The following is a 27,964-nucleotide window of genomic DNA, read 5'->3' as shown; positions in this document are numbered from 1 at the left end:
TTTTTACTACATGTTGGTGTTGTCTCTCTGGCCCAAATATTATTTGGTGGAGTTTAAGTTTCCTTTTTCATATTTTCTGTGTGATTGAGCATTTTATTTTGTTATTTCTAATTTTTATGATATATTCTCTGGATATATGGCGTATAGAGTTTTGACTAATACGTACATTGTGTGGTCCAGAACATGGTCAATCTTTCTTTAAGAAATGCTTGGGCAAAAAAATTGAATTTGAGGCTGGGCGCGGTGGCTCACGCCTGTAATCCTAGCTCTCTGGAAGGCCGAGGCGGGCGGATTGTTTGAGCTCAGGAGTTCGAAACCAGCCTGAGCAAGAGCGAGACCCCGTCTCTACTAAAAATAGAAAGAAATTAATCGAACAACTAAAAATATATAGAAAAAAAATTAGCCGGGCATGGTGGCACGTGCCTGTAATCCCAGCTACTCAGGAGGCTGAGGCAGAAGGATCACTTGAGCCCAGGAGTTTGAGGTTGCCGTGAGCTAGGCTGACGCCACGGCACTCACTCTAGCCGGGGCAAAAAAAAAAAAAAAAAAAGTGAATTTGTTTATACTTCCATGTAGTTGTTTGCACATATGTGAAGTCTGCCTTATTCATTTTGTGTAACTTTGTGTCATGTGAATTAACTAAATTCTACTTATGAAATTTTGATATTCCCAATTAGCTGTTGCACTTCTGCCAATTCTTCCTATTCATGCTTTATAAGTTTAGCATTTTTGGATGATCAAGTTATTTCTCCTATTTCTTTTGTTATGCAATCTATTATGAGAAGAATCTCAAATCAAGTTTTTATTCTTAATAGGAACCCATTTGACATTTGATCACAAAGAAAATGCAACTAATGTACTTTACTAAGAAAAAAGTAGTTGTGCACACACCCCTTCCCCCACCCTGCCCATTAACCTCTGCCTCGTGGCAAGCCATTGACCTATTTTCCTAGTAAGCTCAGGCTGCCATTGTGTTACCTGGCTGAGTCACAGTTGGGGCTTTTGGAGGACAACCTGGCAATTACACTGTGTTCCTAGATTCAATGTACATTCATAAATCCTCTGGTGCATGAAGTCTAAAACCTTGTGACTTGCTAAGGCAAAAAGTTGTATAAGCTGAGGCATAAATCAATGGTATAATTTCAATTAAAAATCTACTATAGACCCACCTGTTTTTATCAAATTTTATGATTTGATCATAATTATTTGTCAATAACCTCCAAATATTAGAATCATTTTTTTCTTTCAGCAGATGTCTACCCAGGGGCAGATGGTTTATCTTACAATCCTCTTAGTTGCATAGAATTCATGGTAATAACAGCCTCCAAGTTTGCTCTACACATAAATGAAATGTTAAGTGAGGATCTGTTCTATCTTGTCTTTAGAGAAAAGGCAGTAAGCAAATAATATAATACCTGTTCTCCAAATGGTCAAAGGGCAAGGATAGTATAAATTCCTCGCAAGTCTTTTTCCTAATGACACATACTTGATTCACATTCCAAGCCCTTTCCTGACTTCTGGTTTTTGCCTTGCCTTTATTTAGGATAATTATGGCGTTAGTATGATATAGTAGATTAGTATACTATATTACACTAATACATTAGTATAATAAAGCCAAACTGCTTTTGGCTTTAAGTGAAGCAAAGAGCAACGTTCTAGAAACAATTGAATGAACAAAAATGTTTATTTATTCAATGAGTAATTGTGGAACTCCTCCTACAAACCAGGCAGCAGGCAATGTCAAGCAGTGGCGGGGGATGAAGATGACAGGGAGTGGGGGCAGACATGGAGTCCCCTCCACCCAGCGCTAGTTTATTGCTGCCATGGAGGAATGCAGGCCAATAACTGCAGACCTGATTTCCCAATACAAGCCAGAGACCAAAATATTAATATACAATCTCCAACTTGTAAATATCAGCAGGTAAATAAAAATTTTTTAAAAATTCTATGAGCCAAGCAAAACAACTCAGCAGTTGGATTTTTTAGGTTCATCCCACAGGCAATGAGTAGCTCATGTTTGCGTTAACATTCCAAATCCTTAGTAAAACCCAGAGGCACTATCATATAAATAATCATATAGAGTTAGAAAGGTAAAGCATATCAAATTTACCTTCTTTGTACATTGTAGTCTTTAAGTACACTCTGTAAACAATGATTATTGAATAAATAAAATCTTCCCTAAGCTTATTTTTCAATATTCCACCAAAGTTCACTAATGAACTTCCTGAACTATTTTCTTCCGTTCTATTTAAAGGAATTAATCTTCAAGATTAAAATAAGAAGTAATCTATTTGCAAATGGGATGCAAACTAAGCTTTGGTATGTTAAAATAATTAATTGGGAGGCCATTAGACTGAGGCAGCCCTAGCACCCTGAGTTCCTATGTAAGCAATCCAAAAGCAGACAGCTAAGCATCGTATCCTAGAAGACCAAATTTGAGCTTAACAGTCAGGAGCCACCAACTACTTTCTAACTAGGGACTTTAGGGTTACTGTTTCACTTGAACCACTCAAATATTTTCTATCTTATTTCCTCAAACACTTTTTAAAAGTTTTCCCCTCGTCCTTCCTTCAGCGGAGCCCAAACTGTTTGCAGCTTGGCACTGCCGATTCATCACTCACTGTCTGCTCAAAGAAACTTTAAAATTTTAATGTGCCTCAGTTTATCTTTTAACAGATCATCAGGCTAATGAGAAGTTACCTGTTTAGAAAGCCTCTAAAACCCTTACCATCTACTTTAACAACTTGAATTCAAGTCTAAGAGAAATATTTAAGCAGCTAGGAAGACAGGTATTGAGAAACTCTATCAGGGTGAGTTACATTTCATTTGGTTGAACCGTATTCACCATGAAGGAAATGATAGTATCAAATGATGTGGCTGAAGATTAATACGGCTCCTTGAGTGCTTTTCCCCTACCACAGATATCCTGAGGATTTACTACGGCTCAGACACTCACCTGAAATCTCGTTTCTTGAACTGGACTGCTGAGGCATTCTGCTCAGGACTCAATCACAGTTGAAAAGCCACTTCAGGGGTAGAGGAGAAAAAATCTGTAACTTAGACATTGTTTTCATATATTCACGCAATGTATGCTGTGTGCCTACTACACACTAGGAACTGTTCTCAGCCCTAAGATCCATCAATCCATCAGTTCCTACAGGGCGGAGGGGACGTATGTATGAACTGATACATATGTCAGATGGCCATGAGTACTGGAGAAATCAAAGCCAGGTCAGGGGACAGGGTGTGTAGGGAGGGTCACTATTTCATATAGGGCCCCTCTGAAAAGGCAAAGAGCGAGTAGAGGCTGAATGCTGTGCGGTATTGATGTCTGAGGGCAGAGAGTTTCAGGCAGCGGAAATGGCAAGGACAAACGCCCTCAAGAGGGAGCAGTTTGCTTCTTCAAAGGGAAGCAAAGAAGCCACTATGGCCAGAGGGCAGCGAGTGGGGGTGACTCAAAGGGGAGAAGAGGGGAGATGGAGAAGAGAGGTGGGGGTGGGGGCAGATAATGTACAGTCAAGTCTTGGGCTTTTACTCTGAGTGAGATGGGAAGCCATGAAGGGTTCTGAGCCAAAGAGCCACATGCTTTGACTCAGCTTTTCAAGAACCACTGTGGCCTGCTGTGCAAGGGTGACAGCAGGGAGACCAGTCAGGAGGCAACTGCAGTCATCCAGGCAAGAGATGATGGTGCTTGGGCCACGGTGGGAAACGGAGGTGGTGAGAAGTGGTCAGGCATTTTATACATTCTGACAAGAGTTGCTGAAGGAACAAACTGTGGGGTCTGAGAGAAAGGAGTCATTGGATGACGCCAGGTCTTCAGTTCCAGCAACTGGAAGGAAAGATGCTATTTTAGTGAGATGAGGAAGACTAGGGAAGGTGCTCCTAGTGACGGCAGGGGGTGGAAGTGAATGGCAGCAGAATTGGTTTTGGACATATTTAGAAATGCTTGTTAGATTTCCAAGCAGGGATATTGATCAGGTAGTTGGGTATTTAAATTAGGAAAGAGAGGGGCTGGAATCTCATGAAGACCAAGGAGATTCCTCAAATGCTAAAAATAAAATTAAATTAAAAAAGAAGAGTTATATAATGACCCTCTTGAAAAAGTTTCAAGGAATTTTCACTCATATCATCGCTATTTTTATATCATTTATAAAGTTCTGTGATGACTGTAAAAAGTATGTGGCCACATCAGCTTGTAAGAAGTGGCTAGAGCTACGTCAGGGGTTTCTGAAGTGTGGGCCTCAGGTAAGAACATGGACGTCACCCACAAGCTAGTTAGAGATGCAAATGACGGGCTCACCGACTTAGTGAATCAAACTCTGCACATGGGGCCCAGGAAACGATTTCATCAAGCTCTCCAGGAGAATTTTATGCACATTAAAGATTGAGTAAACTAGATGATAAAGAAGTTTAGTATTTCCACGTTTTAATCATTTAAAAAGAAAGGGAACAACTTTTTTTAAAAGGAAAAATGTCTTTATTGTTTGAAGCATAAAAGAGTAAACAAAAATTGGTATGACATTTCATTTCTCAGTCTTCTCAATGAGTTTATAAAAATACAAAGCTGCTTAGTCTTTGCAAGCTCTTAAAAATGTCTAGAAATTCACACTTAGTATGATATAAAAAGGCACTTAAAACACACGAGATGATTTTAAAAACCCGCCTCATAGATATAATTGAAATTGCTTTGAGAAAAATTTCTAAATATAGTCTCCCACATCAATAGGACTTCATTTTTTCTTTTTTTCCAAAACATAGAATAGCATTTTCCCCATGTTACCTACAGACATCATAAATATGGACTGCCTTTTCCCACCTTTGTTCTTGATACAAGTTAATAGAAAGGCGAGCCAAAATTAGTCTGCTTTTCTTCACTTTAATCTTCATTTTGTTTAAGATACAACAAAATTCTTAGTTTGTAACCAAGATCTTTTAGAATGCCTGGCTCACTTTCATTTTGCTTCAAATCACAATTCATTTAAAAAAATACGATGATGCAAAATATTTTAAAGTACTTATTATTTAGCTGCCTAAGCAACAATATGTCTGAAGCATGTGTACATATATGTGTGTATATTTAAATATTGCTGTTGCATCGTTCCAGCCTTTTAGGATATTGAAATCACACTAACATAATTTTTGTGTACTGTGATCACAGATTTGGATACAATCCAAACCACCAAGTGCATTCATCTAGGATAGAAAAGATCGGCATGCTCTGCATGCTTCTAACTCTTCATTTTCCTTCAGGCTGGCTAAAGGATAAACAACGTACACCATAAATTAAATAAAACCCCACTGCCCTATGTTACCTATGTTCTATTGCTAATTAAAATAAATGTATTCTTGCTGTGGAAATTCTGTGGTCTGGGGATTTTTATTAGATCATCTTTTCAAGGCATTAGTAAGAAAGGACAGGTTTTCTTGAACTGAAAGAAATATAACAAGTCAGATCAACAATTCATTCTCTGCCTACAGCATGCTGTTTTAGAGGTAAATGAATTATTTCATCCCAAGGGTGTATTCATTAAAGAAATACATGAATTGCTTTAAAGAATTTCTTGAACATGGTCAATCTGAAATGATTTAACAGTGAAATCCAGAGATTTGGTTACTTTCCTGGCAGGATTTGGCTATAAACGAAAACTGACATTTAAAATAATATGGGAAAAAATATAGTCACTTGAGTGCTTATCATTTTATTACTGCAATCATAAATAGTAGTGATTTAAATTAGTCCTTGACATTGATTTGTGTGTTTAAATTAGTCCTCAGATATGCCTTTTCTGCCTTTTGTTCTATTGCTCACCCTTTTAAGAAATGCCATGATAACGAGCGCGTGGTTGTGTTGCACGGAGCATCTTGTACTACCTTCCCGAGTCTATGTACATGTGTTCATTTTATCGTGCCTCTGCTCATACTTTTCTATTCAACTTTTCTGTTGGACAGCATTGAAAAGCTTTTGCTGGTTTTCAAGACAGTCTTTCAGTTTATCCTCTGTCAAAGTCAGTCGCTGCTCCAAGATTGAAACAGTCTGCGAAAAGGAGGACAAAATAATCAACGCCCGGCACGCTGGAGATGAGGATGATGATGACAATCTCTACATAGAAGATCCTTTGTAGAACTGGGACACCCATTCTTTTGCCGAGAAGTTGGCTCAAAAACGAGCTTTTCTTCTGGGCCCTACCACAGGACAAGGCACTATCAAGTAGTTTAAGGAAAAGAAAAAAATTGACATGTTTGAGCAAAAAGGAGTAAAAGATCAGGTCGGCCTCTGTAGACAGTTCTTATGCCAGATCTTCTGAAGTGTTAAGGCCAGGGAAAGGGCCACACACAACTGCACAGCAGTGTGGGCAGCGGGGGTGCCCGGCCTGGTGCTACTGAAATGGCATCTCTGGTCACTCTGTCACAGTCTAATCCATGGCGAACCATACCTATATCACCCCAGACAGAAGGATGGCTAGATGACTTTGAAAATATCATAATGACTGCCAGCAGTTCCCTCACCTAGAAGATGCTAATCGTACCTCATAGGGTTGTTAGGAGGACTGAATGAAATAATGCATGTGAAATGCGTACACTAGTGCTGGCACACAGGACTTGAAGAATACTATACTCGTATATAAGCAGAAGGAGTTAGAATACATACAGAACACATGCATACATACATATAGATGTTAAACTGGGGAAATTTTAATTTTTTGTGATATTGACTACTTTGCCTTTAGTCTTTTATATCTTAAAATTGTTTTATTACAAAATAAAACATTATTCAGGAACCCACACAAAGTATATGTGTTACTTATGGAATTCTCATAAGAAAAAGCATCCTTATAACCATCACCCATATCAAGAACTAGAACTCTGCCAGCCACCCCAGAGAACCTTCTTTGTGCTTACCACGATCACCTCCCTGCCCTCCCTCCATAGCAGCCACTACCCTGACCGTTAGAGTAATCACTTTCTTCTGTTTCTTTATGGTTCTATTTCTTAGGTATACATCCCTAGGCACTATAATTTTATCTTACCCATTTTCAAGACTTTATATGGTATTTAAAATCTCTTTTAATCTATAGGTGCCCACCCTCTCCCTTTCTTTTCTTTATAATTTGTCTGTTGACAGGCTCAGGCCATTTGACCAGTAATGTTTCCACCAGTCAAGATTTTAGGGATTGTACACTCAGGGTGCAGTTCAGCCCATTCTTACATCCTCTGTATAGTCTACAAGTTGGCAGCTCAATTCAAAGGCTTGATCAGGTTAGAACCCTTGGTAAGACCACAGGAGGTGGTCTCTTCTTTCATTGGAGGGCACATTAATAATGTTTGGTTGTCTCTTTTAGTGGTGTTATAGTGATTCAATGTCTAGATCTACAATTCTTGTGGATTGCAAATGATGATATTCTACTTCTATCATTTAAAAAATTATTATTTGAGATAATTCATAAATAAAAGACACTTCCCTAATCTACTATCTGGTTACCCAGTGGTAGAGTTCATATAGGAAAGGCAGGATAAATGTTTGGTTATCTTACTCAACAAGTTTCAAGATAACAAATTGATTCCTTGTCATCCTCTGAACATAACCAATTTTTAAAACAAATACCATTATTCAATAGCCTTTGCTTTCATATTCCATTCTATAGATAATGACTAATTAAAAATAATAGTGATCCTGCTAATACTCTCTACCATTTGTTAGTGCCTACTATGTGCCAAGCATTTTGCCAGATACTTTCACACCTTATCACATTTCACATGCTAAAGTTGTTGATACAATCATTATCAACACCTTCAACACTGGTTAACTCCATTTGTCTACCATCTAAAATGTAATTTCACTTTATTTCTAATTATAGTTCAGTAGAGATAGCTATAAACATCCTGTCACTTAGTCAGGTGATGTTAAGTCATCTGTAATTAAAGTGAATCAGAACATATTTATTCTACTTGCTACTTGCCCATAGATTCACTGTTCCCCTTTTGCAAGTATACGGTGAGCCTGCTTTTAACCTCTTTAATATGGAAAAGCAATCCATTCCTTCAAAATTAAAAACAAAAAATCATAGAGAAATTCATTAAAGCTTAAAGTGATTTATTTACTTTGAATTAGGTAAAAAGGAGGAGAAATGGGTCATGAAGCTGAAAGAGTAGGGAAAGGAAAGAGTCATTTGGGTGGGATCCTAATGAGGGCCTGACATTGAAATGATAGTCCAGGTGAGGGAGTCATGGCAATGTGGGAAACGAGCCAAGTACAATGAAATTTGGCATGAAGTTGAGAGGGCAATGGCCTTTAAAGGAAAGAAACGTCTCACAAATACAGAGAAAGTCACCTCTCTCACAATATTATGAAGGGAAAACGGGTGATTTTAATATGATTTTCATTGTGCAAATCCTATGGTGACTCCAAGTTCTCACATGGCTCCTTCCCACAATCTGTCAGGACCCTAAAACTACATACATGCTTCTTTTTTTTTTTTTTTTTTAAACTGTGCTTTAAGGGAATTTATAGCTTTATTTTATTTTTTTATTTTTATTTTTTTTTTTGAGACGGAGTCTCACTGTGTTGCCCGGGCTAGAGTGCCGTGGCGTCAGCCTAGCTCACAGCAACCTCAAACTCCTGGGCTCAAGCGATCCTCTTGCCTCAGCCACCCGAGTAGCTGGGACTACAGGCATGCGCCACCATGCCCGGCTAATTTTTTCTATATATTTTTAGTTGTCCAATTAATTTCTTTCTAATTTTAGTAGAGACGGGGTCTCACTCTTGCTCAGGCTGGTTTCGAACTCCTGAGCTCAAACAATCCGTCCGCCTCAGCCTCCCAGAGTGCTAGGATTACAGGCGTGAGCCACCGCGCCCGGCCCATGCTTCTTAACTCCATAGGCCCTGAGATGGTATCTACAGGACAAAATGTTAATTTAATTAGTGGTTCTAAACACCGCTGTACAACAGAATCATATGGGGTGCTTAAAAGACGGATGTCATGACCTTATCCCAGACCAATGGAAATGACCCCTTGAGGTAAGAACTGGACATGTGTATGTTTTTTAGCTGCCCTGATGATGGTACTGCACACACAGGGTTGAGCACTGCATTAGATGATTTCCACGTAAGAGCTATTTCAACTTGAAATATTTATTCTAGATAATTAATTGACATCTCTCTAGTTTACAGTTTAGACTCCCTTTCTATATAACTTACAACAATATCCACCCTGACAAATATTAGTATCCTCATTCTACACATCAAAGAGGAACAAGAGAAGACTTCTTCAAAGGAAACAGTGAATCAGAAAAGCTGGAAGAGAACCCTTTGGTGTATCCATTTCAACCAACATACCACTTCCCTTAAATTATATCTACACCTCCTCACCAGGAGTTGGAAGACTTCTGGTACATTACTTAGGATCCACTGTATTCCTTCTTTACAAAGGTAAATTGGCCTCAAAGGACTGGGTAATATTATAAAATGGTAATGCAAAACCATCACCTCTGGAAAATCACCACATCAATGTGAGAAGCTTTCGAATGAGAGAAGTTATATATTGGACAGTGAGGATATTTACAGAGTGAAAACTATGAACATAGGCAATATTTCACACTAACCAGAAATGTTTACTCCCAACACATTTTTCTTATGGCCCTAAGTGAATGGCCTATCTGAGCACAACTGCATCACAAATACTATGAGCAGAAAATTACTGCCTAGAACCAACACGTTGGTAGATAGCATGGAGTACCATTCACAGCCCACACTGCTCCCTTCTGGCCCCTGGAAGTCAGAGCTAGCACAGTGTGTGTATGTGTGTATTGTGTGTCTCTACATACACACATACATGCACATGGTTAGGGCAGCTCAGCCAAGCCTACCTTACTATACTGACTGTCACCTTGAGTTTGCCTTGCTAGTGAAGAAAATTTTCCCTCTGCTCTGTTAGTTCTGCAACCTGCTATAACCAGGATTGTTCTGTATATCTTACCCCCAAGTGCAAAGCATGCCAACCCACCTGTGTCAAAACATTGAGCTGCTCCATAATATGCTCTAAAGCATCAGTCACAGCAAGTGGTATGCTTCTTTGACTCTCAGAGGGGAGGTCACTCATGTCTTCTGTTTTCTTTTTTGTTGTTTTTGGTGAACATTCCGGTGACATTAAGGAAGGGTTCAAGAAATATCTGCAGATCTCCTCACTCTTGTCTGGCAGAGTTCTACCAGTGGTTTCCGTAGTCTTTAACATCATAGAAAAGACAGGAAGAACTAAATTTCCCAAACTTTAAAATGATGTGTATAAAAATTGTAAATATTCCTCTTCTAAAAAGCCCAGCCTTACATTTAATTATTTATCCTCAATTATAACAAGTTATGGATATTACAATTATACTAAGGAAACAAAGCTAACAGAGAACAGAGAAAATTCACAATTTTCCTTGATTTTCTTTTTAATGAAATACACTTTGCACACATCTGCCTGAGGGATCACATATTCTACCATTAAAAAGATTGTTGCATGAAGTTTAATTCTTAATTTAAAAACAGACACATCCATTAGGGTACCTATTATAAAAAAATGGAAAATAACAAGTGCTGGCGAGGATGGGGAGAAATTGGAACCCTTATGCATTGCTGGCAGGAATGTAAAATGGTGCAGCTGCTACAGAAAACAATTTGGAAGTTCCTCAGAACATTAAACAGAAAATTACTGTATGATCTGGCAATTCCACTCCTAGGTATATATCCAAAAGAATTGAAAGCTGGGACTCTAATAGATATCTGTACACCAGTGTTCATAGCAACATTATTCACAATAGCCGAAAGGTAGAAACTACCCAAGTACCCATCAACAGATGAATGCATAAACGAAATGTGGTATAAGCATACAATGGAATATTATTCAGCCCTAAAAAGGATCAGAATTCAGATACATGCTATAACATGGATAAACCCTGAAAACATGCTAAGTAAAACAAGCCAGACACAAAAGGACAAACATTGTATAAGTCCACTTATATAAGGTACCTAGAATAGGCAAATTAAAAGAGACAGAAAATAGAGTAGCGGTTACCAGGGGGTAATGGGAGGTTATTGCTTAATGGTTACAAGAGTTTCTGTTTGGAATGATAAAAAGTTCTGGTGATTGTTACACATATTATGAATACTGTGAAAGTACTTAATACCAGGGAATTGTACACTTAAAAATAGGTAAAATGGTAAATTTTATGTTATGTATATTTTACTACAATAAAATAAAAAATAAAAAAATCCTCCAAACATATGGCAATGAACTATCTAAAAATAAAATTAAGAAAATAATTCCATTTACAATAACCTCAGAATAAAATATTTAGGAATAAATTTAACAGAAGTACAAGACTTGTACACTAAAAACTACAAACCATCACTGAAAGAAATTAAAAACCTAAATAAATAAAAAGATGTCCCATATCCCATGTTCATGAACCATAAAACTTAATATTGGTAAGATGGCAATACTCCCCACGTTGATATGCAGATTCAATGCAATCCCTATCGAAATCCCAGCTGCACTGTAGAAATTGACAAGCTGATCCTACAATTCACACGGAATCACAAGGAATCCAGAATAGCTAAAATAATATTGTAGAAAGAATGTGGAAGACTCACACTTCAAAATTTCAAAACTTACTACGAAACTATATTCAATGGAATAGAATTGAGAGTCCAGAAACAAACCCTTCCATTTATGGGCAACTGATTTTTGTCAAGGTTGCCAAGACAATTTAATGGGAAAACAACAGTCTTTTTAACAAATGGTGCTGGGAAAACTGGGTTTCCACATTCAAAAGAATGAATTTGGGCTCTTATCTTACACCACATACAAAATTAACTCAAAATAGATCATAGACTTACATGTAGGAGCTAAAACTGTAAAACTTTTAGAGGAAAACACAGTAAATTTTCCTGACCTTAGATTAGACAAAGGCTTCTTAGACACAACACCAAAAACACAAATGACAAAAAGTTGGACTTTATTAAAATTAAAAACTCATGAACTTCAAAAGATACCAAGAAGAAAGTGAAAAAGACAACCCAGAGAATAGAAGAAAACATTTTCAAATCATACATTTGATAACGGATTTATGTGTAGACATATAAAGAACTCTTATAGTGATAAAAAGACAAATAACCCAATTTAAAAATGGGCAAAGGATCTGAATAGACATTTCTTCAAAAATATACAAATGGACGATAAACCATAAGATGCTCAACTCCATTACCCATCAGGAAAATGCAAATCAAAACCACAATGAGATACTACTTCATACTCATTAGGATGACTAAAATAAAAAAGGTAACCAATAAAAAATGTTAGTAAGGATATAGAGAAATTGAAACCCTCATCCATTGCTAGTGGGATTGTAAAATGCAGCCACTCTGGGAAAGCTTGGTAGCTCCTCAAAATGCTAAACATGGAGTTACCACATGACCCAGCAATTACATTCCTGGGTATATACTCGAGAGAACTAAAAGCATACATCCACACAAAACTGGTATACGAATGTTCATAGCAGCATTATTCATAATAGCCAAGAAAACGGAAACAACTCAAATGCCCCAAATGCTGTGATAATGAACGACTAACCAAAATGCGGTATATCCTCACGATGATGATTATTTGCCCACAAAAAGGAATGAAGTACTGATACATGCCACAACATGGATGAGCCTTGAAAACATTATGCTAAGTTAAAGACATGAGACACAAAATACCACATATTGTATAACTTTATTTATGTGAAATGGTCAAAACAGACAAATATATGAAGAAAGACTGAGATTAGTGGTTGCCAAGGGCTCAGGAGAGGGGAGAATGTGCAGAGATTGGTAATGGGTACTGGAGGTAATGAAAATGTTCTAAAATTATTTTGGGGAGAATATTCTAAATTAGTGGCATAATTGTACAACTTTTTAAATATGCAAAACAATCATTGAAATGTACACTTTAAAAGGGTGAATTTTATAGCACAGAAAATCTCATTAAAGCTGTTACAAAAACAAATGAAACACAAATATATGACTCATAGAAGTTTTTTTTTCAAATCTTAATTTTAAATTTATGGTTATCATGAGATATGAAAGTTCCTGACAGAGGTTACCTCAAACAAGGAAAATATACTTCTGATGACAATTAACACACACAGAGCTTGCTGTGTGCTTGGCATTGTTTCAGATGCTTTACACATAAGTGATTTAATCCTTGCAATAATTCTATCAGGTAGGTTTTATCTACTGTTACTCCCATTTTACAAATAAGGAAACAGATACAGAGAGGTTAAATAGCTTGCTCGAGGCCACACAGGTAAGAAAGGAAAGATGTATAAAACATACCAGTCATAAATCTAAGATGCCAAAATACTCTGTGTCCTGCAACTTTGGGATCAAGGCCACTGGTTTCCATGATCCTCCCAAGCATTTATTTATTAGGAAGATGAAAACCTGCAAGTTTCCCTCTGTTATAGTCATACTAATTCACCATTTATTTAAAATAATAAAAATTCAAAATCTACCATTCATAATATGTGTAAAATACATCCTAGTATTCCTACTTGGCTAAGTGTATCTGCTCAGGGTCTTCTCGGTTGTTCCCTCCACAGATGTTTCTGGAGCTCCACTCTGTGCCAGGACCTATTTTAAGTGCCAAGGACACAGCAGTGGATGACATAACATGATGCAAGACCCTGCCCTCCTGAAGCTCGCATTCTGGAGACTTCAGTCCTTTGATAATTTACTTACTTTTCTCCCTCAGAGATTTATAAACTTCTATATTTTGTTACATTTTTGTTTTCTTGTTTAGCAGGTTATATTCATTATATCTTGAAAAACTGTCCTGGTCTCTGAGGAGCTATGCTTTGTAGCCTCAAATTTCCCACCTCTGAGATGTGCCTGATATTGTTAGAGTATACACCTAAAATACCTGAGGGCAAATGACTTTTTAGGGTATGAAGTGCCCATTAAAATCCACACCTTCAAAACAATCCCGTTATTATCTCCTTGAATTACTCAACTCCATATGAAAAGCTCATTACTATCTCTTTGAATTACTCAACTCCATATGAAAAGCTCAAATTGTACTGAAAATATCTAGAAGAAAAGCTCCTAGCAAGCACAGATCATGGAAAAACAAGTTAACATAAAGGATTTTTAATGTTACTCATTAGCCACACTCAGAAGCATCTATGACCGACCACCTGTTCATGCTCTGAGCTGGGGAACTGAGAAAACAACACACAGCACTTATCTACATGGGTCTCCAGCAGGCAGCAAAGGCTAAAACTAAAGCAGTGTCAAGGTGAGTATGGACATAAAAAGGTTCTTCACCAAGAAACCTGTCTCATGACCACAATCTGCATTCTTGATCCTAGGCAGCCACCTCACTCCCTGGGGACAACAACATACAGATGCCCATGTACAACAACCATCTCCAACCCAAAATAAATAATTATTGCTCAAGGATAGGCTTTTTATGTTTGTTTGTTTTGTTTTGTTTTTTAAACATTGCTTCTTCTTTGCCTGCGATGGCTTTTTCTGCTGTCCTAGCATGACTGAGTCCTTTCGGATCTATAAATTTCTGCTTAATCATCACAACTTCAGAAAAGTAGTCCCTGACCACCCTATCAAAGCTGGGCCTTCCATTCTCCAGCATGGTATCCTGATGTTTTCCTCTGTAACTGATCAGAATTTGTATTTATATATTTGTTCCTTGTCTATGGTCTGTCGCCCCCACTAGACTGTATTATGCCTATTCTTCCCACCACTGTATCCTTTGGACCTAGCATTATGTCTGGTACTTAGCAGAAACTTGAATATTTTTGAATATGTTAACCACTTACATGCAAATTTTATTACTGTTCTCACAGATGGAAACCAAATTCTTTACAACCGAGAGAGCTTTTTCTTTTAAAAATATGTATCACAACATACCTAAGTATGTGCATACATGGCCACAAATATTATTAATCATATTGTAATAACAGCTGCAGTTCTTCTTGGACAAAGGCCCGAAACTAATTAACAAATCAGTCATTGAACTCTCAGCGTTTGCAGTCAGGGTAGTCAGTGAAGAAAGGACAACAGGAACACTGGCAAAGAAAAGATTTAAGTCCACAGACAGTGTAAACAATAAAAGAGCTACAATAAAGCCTTAATAATGGTTTTCTTGTTTGGGAACAGCAAAAAATACATTACTATCATATGTCATTTGGAGATGAAATTAAAAAGGGAAAAGGTTAAGGGCAGAGAGAAAAAAAGAGTACTAGATCTCTATCCCACAGCATTCGCCAACCGACATATCTGTCTCTCTGTCTCTCAAAGGTATTGCAACCTAGATATTATCAGATTCTTTCCCACCAACCAACCCATCCTTTGCATTCTGTCTGTACAGAAGAGTGAGATGCACAGCTTGGAAAAGTTTCAGTGCACTCATTCATAAAATTTTTAAAAAACTGAAATAGGAAAAAATATGATGTTTAAGATTCCGGGCTAACAGAAGTCCAGCAAAGTCTGCAGTACCTGCTTCTCCCAATACGTTGAGGTCCTCTCCTCTTTCAAAGTTGCTAATATTCAGGCTTTTTTTTTTTTTTGGTGACACAGGGTCTTGCTCTGTTGCCCAGGCTAGAGTATAGTGGTGTCATCATAGCTCAGTGCAACCTCCAACTCCTGGGTTCAAGCGATCATCCTGCCTCGGCCTCCCGAGTAGCTGGGATTACAGGTGCACATCATCAAGCCCAGCTAATTTTTGTATTTTTTGTAGAGATGGGGTCTCACTATGTTGCTCAGGCTGGGCTCAAACCCCTGGCCTTAAGCACACAATCCTCCCACCTCAGCCACCCAAAGTGCTAGGATTACAGGCATGAGCCACCACGCCCAGCCTAGTTTTTTAGTAAATGCTTACTGAGCACCTGCATCATACTAAGTATTAATATTTACCAATGATAAATGTGCGTAGGGTAGGATGCCTGCTTTTGAGTATTGTGGTGAGAGAATTAAGACAGGGCAGGGCCTAGATCCCCCACGGGGCCTGGCACATCTCTCGCACCTTTTTTCTCAGGTACCTCACATTAGTGCATGAGACACAGATAGGGTTCTGTATTTGTTGAATGGAATTTAAATGACTGTCCTGTATCAGCTGAGCCATTCACAGAAAATAAATATTAGTAATTTGACAGTATTTGGAGAGAAGTATACACCAAGGTTAAACCAAGCTATTCTCTGCTGAAAATAAGAACCTTAAATGCCTCCTCAGAGGCACAATTAGGGAACAGTACAATCATATATCACCTAACTGCAAACCACTTCTTGATTTTGATTTCCTAAAATATATTTAATGGTTTCTCATTAAATAACATAAGGATCACCAGAGGATTTTCTGACAAATGTGAATGCAAAAGTAGGCATTTCACATGTAAAGATAATCAGTGACTTGAACTTCAGATGTATTTTTAATGTACTGGTTAAAATAAGTTAGTTTTGGTTTATAAGTAACATTTTGAGTCTTGGTTTAATACTGTAAGTGGAGAACAAGTAGATGAAAGACAGAAAAATCTGTACGAACGTGGTCTTGACTCTTCCAGCCAAAATGAGTTTCCTAGCATTGAAGGTTCTAAAATAGACTTGGGATGGTCACTTGTCAGTGATATTGGGAGAAATTTATCAACATCAGATCAGGAAATGCTACTGAATGCCTTTAAAGCCCTTTCTATTCCTGACGTTCTAAGATTTTTAAACCATCACACACACACACACACACACACACACACACACACACACAAGTATAATAGTATAAAATGCCTGCCTGAAACAGACTAAGATATTAACAACAAAAAAAGAAAGCCTCTTGCCTAGGCAAAAATAAAATCAAATATTATTTTTCAAAGAAAGAATGTATCATTTATTTTCAATGATAACATTTAAGCCAGGAATTAGAAACCACAATAATATCCATATGGAATCTAAAATAACAAAGACGTGCCATTTGTTCAAACAAAATTATTTTATTTAGCACCTATATGCCAGGCAAATTCTAGGTGCCAGAGACATAGGAGTGTATTAGTTTTCCTATTGCTGCTATAACAAATTACCACAAACTTAGTGGCCTGAAACAACATAAATTTATTACTTTATAATTCCAGATGTCAGAAGTCCACAATAGGTTTTATAGGGCTAAAATCAAGGTGTTGGCAATGCTGCATTCCTTCTGGAGGGAGGCTCTAGGGGAGAATCCATTCCTTGCCTTTTTCAGCTTCTAGAGGCTGTGCACATTCCTTGGCCCATGGCTGCATCACTCCCATCTCTGCTTCATTGATATTCCTTCTCTAATTCTCATGCCTCCATCTTTCTCTTGCAAGGACCCTTGTGATTACATGGGGCCCACCCAGATATTCTAGCATCATCTCCCTATCTCAAGATCCTTAACTTAATCATATTTGCAAAGCTCCTTTTACCATGTAAAGAAATATATTTACAGATTCCAGGGATGAGGACATGAACATCTTTGAGGAACCATTGTTCTGCCTACTAGAAGGAATGAATAAATAAGAGACCCTGCTATTACACTCCAGCGGGTGAAGGAGAAAAACAGACAGATACGCAATATAATGCAATATAATGACAAGGGTTATGAAGAAAAATAAAGCTGAGTAAGGTGCTGCATTATGATGTAGCTACACTGATGATGTAATTTTTAATGGAGAAAGGGTAGAGAATAAATTTTGAGATGCCTATTAGACTTTCATTAATGCAATTGAAAATATATGATTCTAGATTTCTCTGGAGAGGTTGGGGATATATATATATATATATATATATATATATATATATATATATATAAATTTCTGAGTTACTGGCATATAGATCTTTACATCTATGAGTCTATGATCACTCAGGGAGGAGCCAAACAAGAGAAGAGTTGCAGAGACTCTAGCAGTAGAAGGAGCAGGAAAGGTGACTGGAGGCCGTGAGGTAGCAGGGGTAGTGGTCCAGCAGCCAAGTGAAAAAAGAGTCTCCAGGAGGAGAGAGTGATCACCAGGATCAAGTACAGCAGAGGGGCAGATTTAGATCGGTCCTTGGGACCCTGACAGGCGTGGAATGGTGGGGACAAAAGCTTGATGGGAGTGTGCTCGGAAGAATGGAATGTGAAGAAATGACGACAGTAAATCTAAACAACTCTTTTGAGAAAAGTTTTGCTATAAAGCGGAGCAGAGCAATGAGATAGTAGCTGGAAAGGGATGAGGGGTCAAATGAAGTTTTTGTCTTTGAAGATGGGAAATATATCACAAACGTGTGCTGATGGAAAAGATCGAGGAGAAAAGGGAGCACTGATGGCACAGGAGAGCAAGGAGATAACTACTCGGTAAACGGGCTGGCTAGGCAGTGGTTGAGCACCTGGGCCACTTTGTGTAAATAAATTTTAGGTGAGACCAGCCAGGATGGCTGTCTCGTCAAATCCTGCTCCTTGGGTACAGGTATAGAGGAGGCAGAGAAACAGATTTAATCCAGGCTGGTGTTTTTCTGGGTGAGAACAACAGAGGAAGAAAGGCACAAGAGTGTGGCTGTCACGATGGCTCACAGAATCTAAGCAAGGTGAAGGAGAGAAGCAGGCATAGGGGAAGGCAGTGTACAGGCAGCAGGCTTGATGGATGGGCAGTCCCTCTGGGTTTGATAAAATTATCAAAATGGGAGGACTAGAAGAGTCATGACCAAGGAGTAGGAGGCTTTACACCACGTTGACCACCAGCACAAAGGGTTCAGATGGTCACTGAGTTCATCTGAGCATCCTAACAAAGAAAGGATGGCTGTTTTTCAGAAGTGACTCAGAGTGTTGCTCTATATTTTGTTCTTTCTCTAAGATCAAAAGCCAGTGTTGACCAAGGAGTGGATGAACCAATCCATCAGAGTCACCCAGATGGGGGTGTCTCAGGACCACAACACAGAATTTATTCCCAATTTCTAAAATTCTTAGAAACTTAGGCTGTTGGTCCTGAAAAAGAAAACCACATCTTTTCTATCTTATATACCCACACAATGTATTACGTATCCTTGTAAGAACATATCCCTATGATAAAATCTGATTGATTTAAAGGTATTTCTAGGATATAATCAAAGAATGTCATGTGAAATTTTATCTCCCAAACTAAATCTGCTGAGTTGAGAAAGAATTGTTTGTCCCTCAGGAGAAATCATATATCTTTTTCTCAAAGAAAGAGCCTTCAGGCTTTGGGGATAAGGTCTTAGAGAGGGCTTTCTTTTTTCTTCTTGAAACCAATTGGATATTTCATTTTTATCAGAAGACCTAAAAAACATACCCCTAGTAGCTATCAACTAGAATATCCAAAGGATTAATTAATTCAGTCACCTTGGAAAAGACATCTGAGGCCACATATCTACTGTCTGCCTTTGTCTTTAATCTTTATTCTCATCTCTAGAGAAACTTATTAATTTTGAAGCCATGAATAGGTAGGATACAACTAGGACAAATAAAATCTGTACATAAATTTTCTATGTTTCACCTCTTATATGATTAAGAAAACATAAAGTATCAATTCCTTAAAGATCTGTCTCCTAATGTTCTATGCTGACCTAAAACAGTGCACTGCATCAGACATATTTTAATAATAAAAAGTACTGACCAACATCATGTCTCAGAAAGCCATCTATTCACCTTTCAGAACGCTGCCCCTTTCTTTGCATGCACGACAACAATCAAGTGAAATTAATACATGAGTAAAAAAAAGCAACCTCACTGCAATACCGTTTTGAATGAAGCAGTAATCCTCTTTTTATCTAACAATTAATTTTTAAGGCTCCAAATATGCTTTAACAAATTCAATGAAAAGGTATAAACAATAACAGTAACCCTCTGACCCCAGCTTAAGGAATAGGTGTACTCCTCTCTGATATCCCTTTCTTTCCCTCTTAACTATCTTGAATATGGTATCTATTATTCCAATTTGTGTCCTTTTACTTTTATAATATATGTAGACATTCCTAAACATCAGTATTATTTGTGCATGTATTAGAACTTCACATAATATACTGTTACAGTCAACCCTTCATATCTGCAGGTCCCACATCCTCAGATTCCACCAACTGTGGATCAAAAATATTTTGGGAAAAAAAACAATAAAAAACAACAGTAATGACAATAAAAAATAATACAGGGGGGCCAGGCATGGTGGCTCACTCCTGTAATCCTAGCACTTTGGGAGGCTGAGGTCGGAAGATTGCTTGAGGCCAGGAGTTCAAGACCAGCCTGAGCAACATAGTAAAACCCTGTCTCTACAAAAAATATAAAAACTAGCCAAGTGTGGTGGCACACGCCTGTAGTTTCAGCTACTCAGGAGGCTGCGGCAGGAGAATCACTTGAGCCCAGGAGTCTGTGGTTGCAGTGAGCTATGATGATGCCACTGCACTCTAGTTCAGGCAACAGAGTAAGACCATGTGTCAAAACAAAACAATATAACAACTATTTACATAGCATTTACGTTTTATTAGGTATTATAATTCATCTAGAGATGATTTAAAGTATACAGGAGGATGTGTATAGGTTATATGCAAATACTATGTCATTTTACATCAGGGACTTGAGCACCCACAGATTTCAGGGGTTCTGGAACCAGTCTCCCACGTGTATCATAGGACAACTGTATATTAGAATTTTTTGATATTTTCTGTTAATTGACATTGTTATATTCATTCATGGTGATGCATGCAACTCCAGTTCATACTTATGTGTACTGTGTATTCTACAGACTGACTATTCCACAATTTATGTACCCCTTCTACTGTTAACTAGCATTGGCTGCTACAGTGAGAATTCTGATAAATGTCTCCTGTATACAAGTATGAGATTTTCTGTGGAGCTGAATAGCTAAGTGATACTTTTACCAAATACTGTTCAAAACAGTGGAATCAACTTATTCTTCTAGTAGTAGAAAAAAGTTTCCCTTTTATCTACAATATCACCAATAGTTGATCGTTAGACATATTAAATTTTGCCAAAACTACGGGCAGAAAACAGCACCTCATGGTTTTAATTTTATTGTGTATTTCTTTGATTACTGGTAACTTGAGCATATTTTATGTGTATATTGATCATCCTTCCATAAATGGCTTATTTAAATCCTTTGCCCACTTTTTAATTGGTCTACTTCTCTTTTTCTAATTTATATTTAAGAGTTCTTTATATATTTCAGATACCAATACTTTGTTGTTTATATGTATGATATATATCTCCTACTCTGTGGTTTGTCTTCACTTTTATTTCATGGAGTTTTTTGATTTATACAAGTTTTTGTTTTTAATGTAGCCAAATTTATCGACTTTTCCTTTATGGTTTGCGTATTTTATATTTTGTTTAAGCAATCCTTGCCTACACAGAATGCATAAATATATTCTTCTGTTTCTTTTCTTTTTTTTTTTTTTTGAGACAGAGTCTCACTGTGTTGCCCGGGCTAGAGTGAGTGCCATGGCGTCAGCCTAGCTCACAGCAACCTCAAACTCCTGGGCTCAAGCGATCCTTCTGCCTCAGCCTCCCAAGTAGCTGGGACTACAGGCATGTGCCACCATGCCCGGCTAATTTTTCTATATATTTTTAGTTGTCCAATTAATTTTTCTATTTTTAGTAGAGACGGGGTCTCGCTCTTGCTCAGGCTGGTTTCGAACTCCTGAACTCAAACAATCCGCCCGCCTCGGCCTCCCAGAGTCTTCTGTTTCTTTCAGAACTTTAAAGTATTGCTTTTCACATTTAAGTCTTTAACCCATCTGGTACTTATTTTGTTTGTGATTAAAAGTATGAACACAATTTTATTTTCTTCCATATAACTGGTTGTCCCAGCAAAGACAGGTGGGAGTTCAATAAATAAATGAATGAGCTATACTAAGAAAATATTAACTGGGTTGTAAATGAATAAAGTATATGCTGAGTGTACATTTAAAATGAAATTTACTGTTCAACAAACCTCAAACAAAAAATTAAGACATTTTCAGACACAGTTTTAAAAAGAAAAAAAGGTTTCCATTTTCAGGCAGCTGACTGAAAAATGTATATAATACTTTAACAAAAAAAATACTTAGTGGACAAAGATCTGACATCTATTTAAAAATTCTTTTCCCATCATTTTAATGGATGAAAAATAATCTCCTAACAGTAATATGGGAAGCCAATCTAACATCGAGCAATCAGATCTATGAACTTCATCTAAAATATTTAACCCTTTGATAAAGATTATGTAACTGGGCACAGTTGAAAAACTATGGCATAAAAGTCACCAGAAAGAATAGTGTTCTTAAACTGATTATGACCGGAGCATCAGTAACAAATGCTTCATTATAAATAACTGAAAATAAGATGCTATGATAGCACTATGCTGTTTGATAGAAATACCATATTTTTCCTCTATACATTTGTGTGTATAAAATATGTGGGTGTTTTCTTCCTTTCTTACTTTGTTAGTAGAAGAAACTCAGAAACCAAAGACATTAAAAGTAATGACTGTGTTTATAAAGAAAGATTTTTTTCTTAACAACTACCATGGGGAAAAAAAGGCCCAGGAAAAATAACATTTAAACATGATCATAAAATTCAAAAATACTTTTCACAGATGCCATGAGTCAAAGAGAATATGAGCTACATTCTATAACTTTGTAATGCTGGTGCACATATATGCTTGAATACACACACAGATGATAAGCAAGAAGTTCTTAAAGAGGATGTCCTGACACCACGAAAGTATGTCACTATTCACTGCCAGTAATGTAATGAGTTTTATCTATTTCATATTTCAGTGCCCAGATTTACCAAATAACCAGTATTATTCAAATAAGCAGTCTCCTAATGATCTCTCCTGATGAACGAAGTGTGATTAATGCAGATCATCTGTTTATTATAATCATTATCACATTTACTATGGAGTTGTAGTTAAAGGGTCACCCTGTGGGACCTGGTGGCTTCATCAACCAACTGAAGATTCTCAAATCTGTATTTCTGAACTGGATGATCCATACCCAAGCCCTGTCTCTTCCTGCCTTGATAAATAGTGCCATTATCTACCTAGCAGTCCGAAACTTGGGAGCTATGCTAGACTTTCCTCTCCTCCCATCTTCAATCAGTAAACAGGACTTACTGACTCTTTGTCTTCACTATCTCACGAGCCAGTCTCCTCATCTTCATTTCCTATCCGCTCTAGATCAGGCACTTACCACTTAGTATCTGGATTACTACTGCAGTTGCCTCTGAATTTTCCATACCTCCAATCTCACTTTCCTCCCACCCCTCCTTTTTCACATCTCCAGAGTAACTGTTCTGAAATCCAAATTTGCTCTTGTCACTCTCCTGGCGAAAAATCATTCACTGGTTCCCCCCAATTCTTAGGGTGAATCCAAACACCTTCAAATGGCATTCAAGGTCAATCACGATTCATCCTCACCTTCTCTCTCCTTTCTCATCTCGTGTAATCCTTTACTCCTACCCAATGCTGCAGTCAATCTGAAATGTCCACAGTTCCCTGAAATCATTCGCTCCCTTGTCAAGACTTCTTGTTTTTGCACCTGCTGAGCTCTATCCTTGTTCCCCTTATTATCTGGTAAATTCTTGAAGAACCAGCTCAAGTATCACTCACTTCTGGGAAGCTATCTCTGACTAACTTTTCTATCCACTCCCCACTCCCCAGCCCACACAACCCTAGCCCACACATTCTCTTTATTTAACCCTTCCACTAATTATTAATATTCCCATAGCAATTTAGGCATATATCACTATTATTGGGCTTAGTCTTTCATTTGTACATTCCCTTTGCTTAGTATATAACTGGTACTTAATAAATGTACTGAATAAAAGAAAAATGTCTATTTTAGCCAACTCCTTTGCTCACCCTTCCCCTCTACTCATTCTTCAATCCACTTCACACTGGTCTGCACCTGTATAAGTCTATCAGAAAAGCTCTCCAAAAGGTTACCCATAATCTCTGCTAAATTCATCAAATATTTTTCAGTCCTCAGGACTTTCAGCAATGTTGACTCCTCTCACCCTCTTGAAACACTCCTCCTCCCTTGGCTGCCATGACACCACACTCTTGGGTTTCTTTGCTTCCTACTAGTCCTCTCTGCCTCCTTTGCAGACTTACCTCTGTCATCAGACCATTCTATTAAAATTCCTCAAAGTCTAGTCCTAAACCCTCTTCTGACTCCATGCTCTCTACTCAGGCAATCTTAACTAAGCCTGCTGCTTTAATTACCACATACATGTGGAATACTGACACATTCTTATTTCCACTCTAGACCTTTCCTGTAAGCACCAGATACGCGTTCACGACTGCATATCTGACACGTACTCCTGGATATTTCAAAGGCATATCAAACTCAACATGTCCATGGTGGAATATGTGATTGCAAATTTGGTCCCCTCCTTAGGAAATCCCCTACCTTGAATGAATTGCGTATCACTGCACAAGCTAGAAATCCAGGAATTATCCTTGACAAACCCCTGCTTACCCTCAATTCAGTACAAATCCTATCAATTGTACAACTTACATATCTTTCAAATGAATTTCGTTCTCTTGATTTCCACTAAGATGATCTTAATCCCACTACCTTCAGTTTTTGTCTGGACTACTGACTTATTCTCTTAACTAGTGTTCATGTGTCTACTCAGCTGTTTATTTTCAAACTGCAAAGGGCAAAATCATGAAAAGGCCAGCATGCCTGACCCCTACCATCTCTGCAGGCCTGGCTCACATAACACCTTGCCCCGCCCCATCCCTGGGCCTTAGACTTCCTTTTAGTCCCTAGAGCATACCAACCTCCCCCACAAGACGCAGCCTTTGCACATACTGTTCCTCTGCCTAGAACCTTCCAGCACTCCCAGCCCTCTCACTTCAACTCCTAGTGAAGCTTTAGATCAGTATTTTAATGCACAAACGAATCACCTGGGATCGTATCAAAATGCAGGGTCTGATTTGGTAGTTCTGGGGTGGACCCTGGGAATCTTCATTTCTACTAAGCTTTCAGCTAATGCTCAAGCAAACCATCCATGGATATTTTGAGTAGCAAGGTTTTACACTTTAGCCAAAATGCCTTTTTCAGGGAAACTTCCTCTGATCTCACACCTTAATGATTTAATCAAATGCTCCCAATTCATACTGTCACCATACCAAGTAACACTCCATGGTGGCTTTTGCTTACCATTATAACCCACACGTATCCCTCCCATGACTCCCAAATCCCGCACATTAGTTTTTGTGAATGAGTGAACAATGCCTGTTGAACCAGCCCCTGACTTAGGCCAAGCCACTTCCCTTCACGATATTAACACAAGATTCACTGCCCTAAGCTCAGCTCCTACAGAAATCCAGCTCATCTTTGGTTAGCACTCTGAGAAATTTTCCATTTCTGCTGAGATTCACCCATCTGGGGTATGCAGAGCTATGGTCAGACTAACTGATTCCATATGTACTGGCCTTTCCACTTAAACAAGCTAGTTGGCCTAGTCTCCACGTACAGTCTACCAGTACTCCAGATTCTCTTGTGTCAGGTACATAAGAAGCAGAGGAAAACAATCAAATCTAGTTATTGTGGTCAGATCCAAATCTCCCATCCTGGTGTGAGGAATTGCTTGGGGAGGGGTGAAGGCAGGAGGAAAAGACACAAATTTCTAGTACATCCTTATTTTTTTCCATTAAAAAGTTGCTTAAATTCTCATAAAATTCATTTTTCCTCATATTTAGGAAGAAATTTGACTAAAAATACTGTAGGAAAAATTATACAAGTTAAGGCTATATAGAACAGCTAGAATATTTGCATTAAGTAAGTGTAGGGGGGGAATATAATGGAAGAGCTTAGTTGCAAAAAAACACATGACAGGCAGAAGCAATGTCACTGTTGCCAGGAGAACTGCCTGAAACAGTGCTAAAGCAAAAACTAAAAATAAACAAAACATATTCATAAACATATTCATAGTTTGGGATATAAATCCTGTGATGTCATTTCCTTTGACTAATAAATACATAAAAATAGTCATAACACTTAGTAACAGAAATAAACAGATTTCAGTGCTTAATTAAATATTACCAATATATCTTAGAGAAAACTGTTGCTCTCTAAAAAGTTTTAAATACACTAAAGGTGAACAATAGCTCATTTTAGAATTAAATTTTTTTTCTCAATTCTAACTATACCTATCAGTATACTCAATTTAAAAAATGGCAACTTTTTCCTTTAAACATAAACTTATATGCTTGAAATTTCTCATGCCATCTAACTGTATATCAGAAAAAGACTGCTTTACCCAGGAGGAGGAAGAGGAGGAGGAGGGTATGACCCTTTGATACATTAGTGCCCAAAATGCAAACCACCCATATGTTTATTGCATTTATAATTCACAGAACACTTAAATATATAACTTATTTCTAGAAAAAAAAGAACAAAGTAATTTCTAAAACACATTAACATTTTAGATTTTTTCCAGTAATTTTACTATGTACTGAATTGTACAAAAAGTACACAGAATTTTCTAAAAGTACAAATCTGGGAGAATACATTTCATAATCAAATTCTTCAAATTTCAATTGATTTTCCAAAGCATGCGACTGTTTTTGCTTTATCTTAGTGATGCAGTTCTAGTTCTGTTTAAAATAAGGAATTATTTTAATTATTTACCATCTTGAAATTTTATTAAATTATTATTATACCTCAAATCTATATTTCTGAATTTAGAATAACATTTACTCAGCACGGTACTTTACTGATGTTAGATGTCATTTAAAATAAATTTACTTTACACATTATCAACCTTAGAGACAAAGTAGGACACAAATCCATTTTACTGAACCTGAAGCTTCAAACAAAAGAATTATCCAAGTGAACAAACAAAATTCCTTTGAAAGTTCTACCTACGGGGACAAGGTACAAGGTGCAACACTGTGACACACACAGCTCTAGTACACAATCAGTCCAAGGGAGGCGGACTGAGTCTGAGGAGCTGTGAACATGGCACGAATGGATCCCTGGAACTATGAATTCTCATGATCTGAGGATCCAGAACAGCAAGGGAGAGAAAAAGGTTAGAAGAGATGGCCCGGATCTGCAGATGACCTCACAGCTGTAAAAGTGCCTCAAATCACTAGAAAAAACCAAAATATTATGGGCTTAGGCTGGCTTTAAAAAATCACACTAACCAAATCCGAAGGAAACTGCTGCTATCATTTATTCCGAAAGGAAATAATACCGGCACACACCAGAACTAACAGCAATAACAACATCAGAGGAAACTTCCGCACACACAGTTCCTGCCACTAAGAATATCCTTTCTTAAAACATGGACAAACAAAAAATTGAAAATTAGTGATAGGGCAAAGGTGGAGGGAGAGCAGTAAGAGAACACTAACAATGCCCTGCCAAGGGAGGTGAAGCCATTACATCATTAGGAAAGACATTTAAAGATATGACAGATCAAATAATTATTCATATTAGGAAGCTATAGCACACGATTAGGCTTGAACAACCTATGACAAGCACACCATATGGCACACCTTCTGGATAATCAGTAAGAGGCAAGTGCGTCTTAAACACGATTCTCTTTGATGACGATTCTAACACTAAGTTAGGGATTTGTGCTCACTGAAGTCTGGTACGTGCCAAGGATTTACGTACTTGGCAAGTGGGAATAGGCAATGTGTAAAATCCCAACGTAGCCTCCACAACAAATTACTTACAAGCATTGACTCTAGGGCCTATTTCCCCATCTGCTCCCAAACTGGAGGTCCTCTTTTCTTTTTTTCTTTTTCTTTTTTTTCTCCCCCCAACCAGAGATACCGAGCAGGCCTCTTTGGCTACTTTTTCACCTCAGTGAAAAAACATTCACTTAGGTTAAGCCATTCTGACAACAAGGAAGCTAAAAGTAGGATTCAGAGCGGCAAGGCCTGTGGTTGGGGAGGCAGTACAGTG

General features: G+C 37.8%; 1 protein-coding gene across 1 annotated transcript in view; it reads right to left on the bottom strand.

Moving 5' to 3' along the window:
- Positions 1-5,042: 5,042 nt before the first annotated feature.
- POC1B (POC1 centriolar protein B) overlaps positions 5,043-27,964 on the bottom strand; it is a 97,998-nt gene continuing 75,076 nt past the window's right edge. Inside the window, exons 11-12 of the mRNA XM_012657559.1 lie at positions 10,002-10,220; positions 5,043-6,034 (exon numbers count right to left, since the gene is read on the bottom strand). Of these exons, the coding sequence (XP_012513013.1) occupies positions 5,930-6,034; positions 10,002-10,220 (324 nt within the window). The 3' untranslated portion in view covers positions 5,043-5,929. The remainder of the gene's footprint in view (positions 6,035-10,001; positions 10,221-27,964) is intronic.

This window comes from Propithecus coquereli, unplaced genomic scaffold (assembly GCF_000956105.1).
Source record: "Propithecus coquereli isolate 6110/MARCELLA unplaced genomic scaffold, Pcoq_1.0 Scaffold545, whole genome shotgun sequence".
Classification (NCBI taxonomy): domain Eukaryota; kingdom Metazoa; phylum Chordata; class Mammalia; order Primates; family Indriidae; genus Propithecus; species Propithecus coquereli.
The sequence above is the reverse complement of the archived record's forward strand: the minus strand, read 5'-3'. Positions and strand labels throughout refer to the sequence as shown.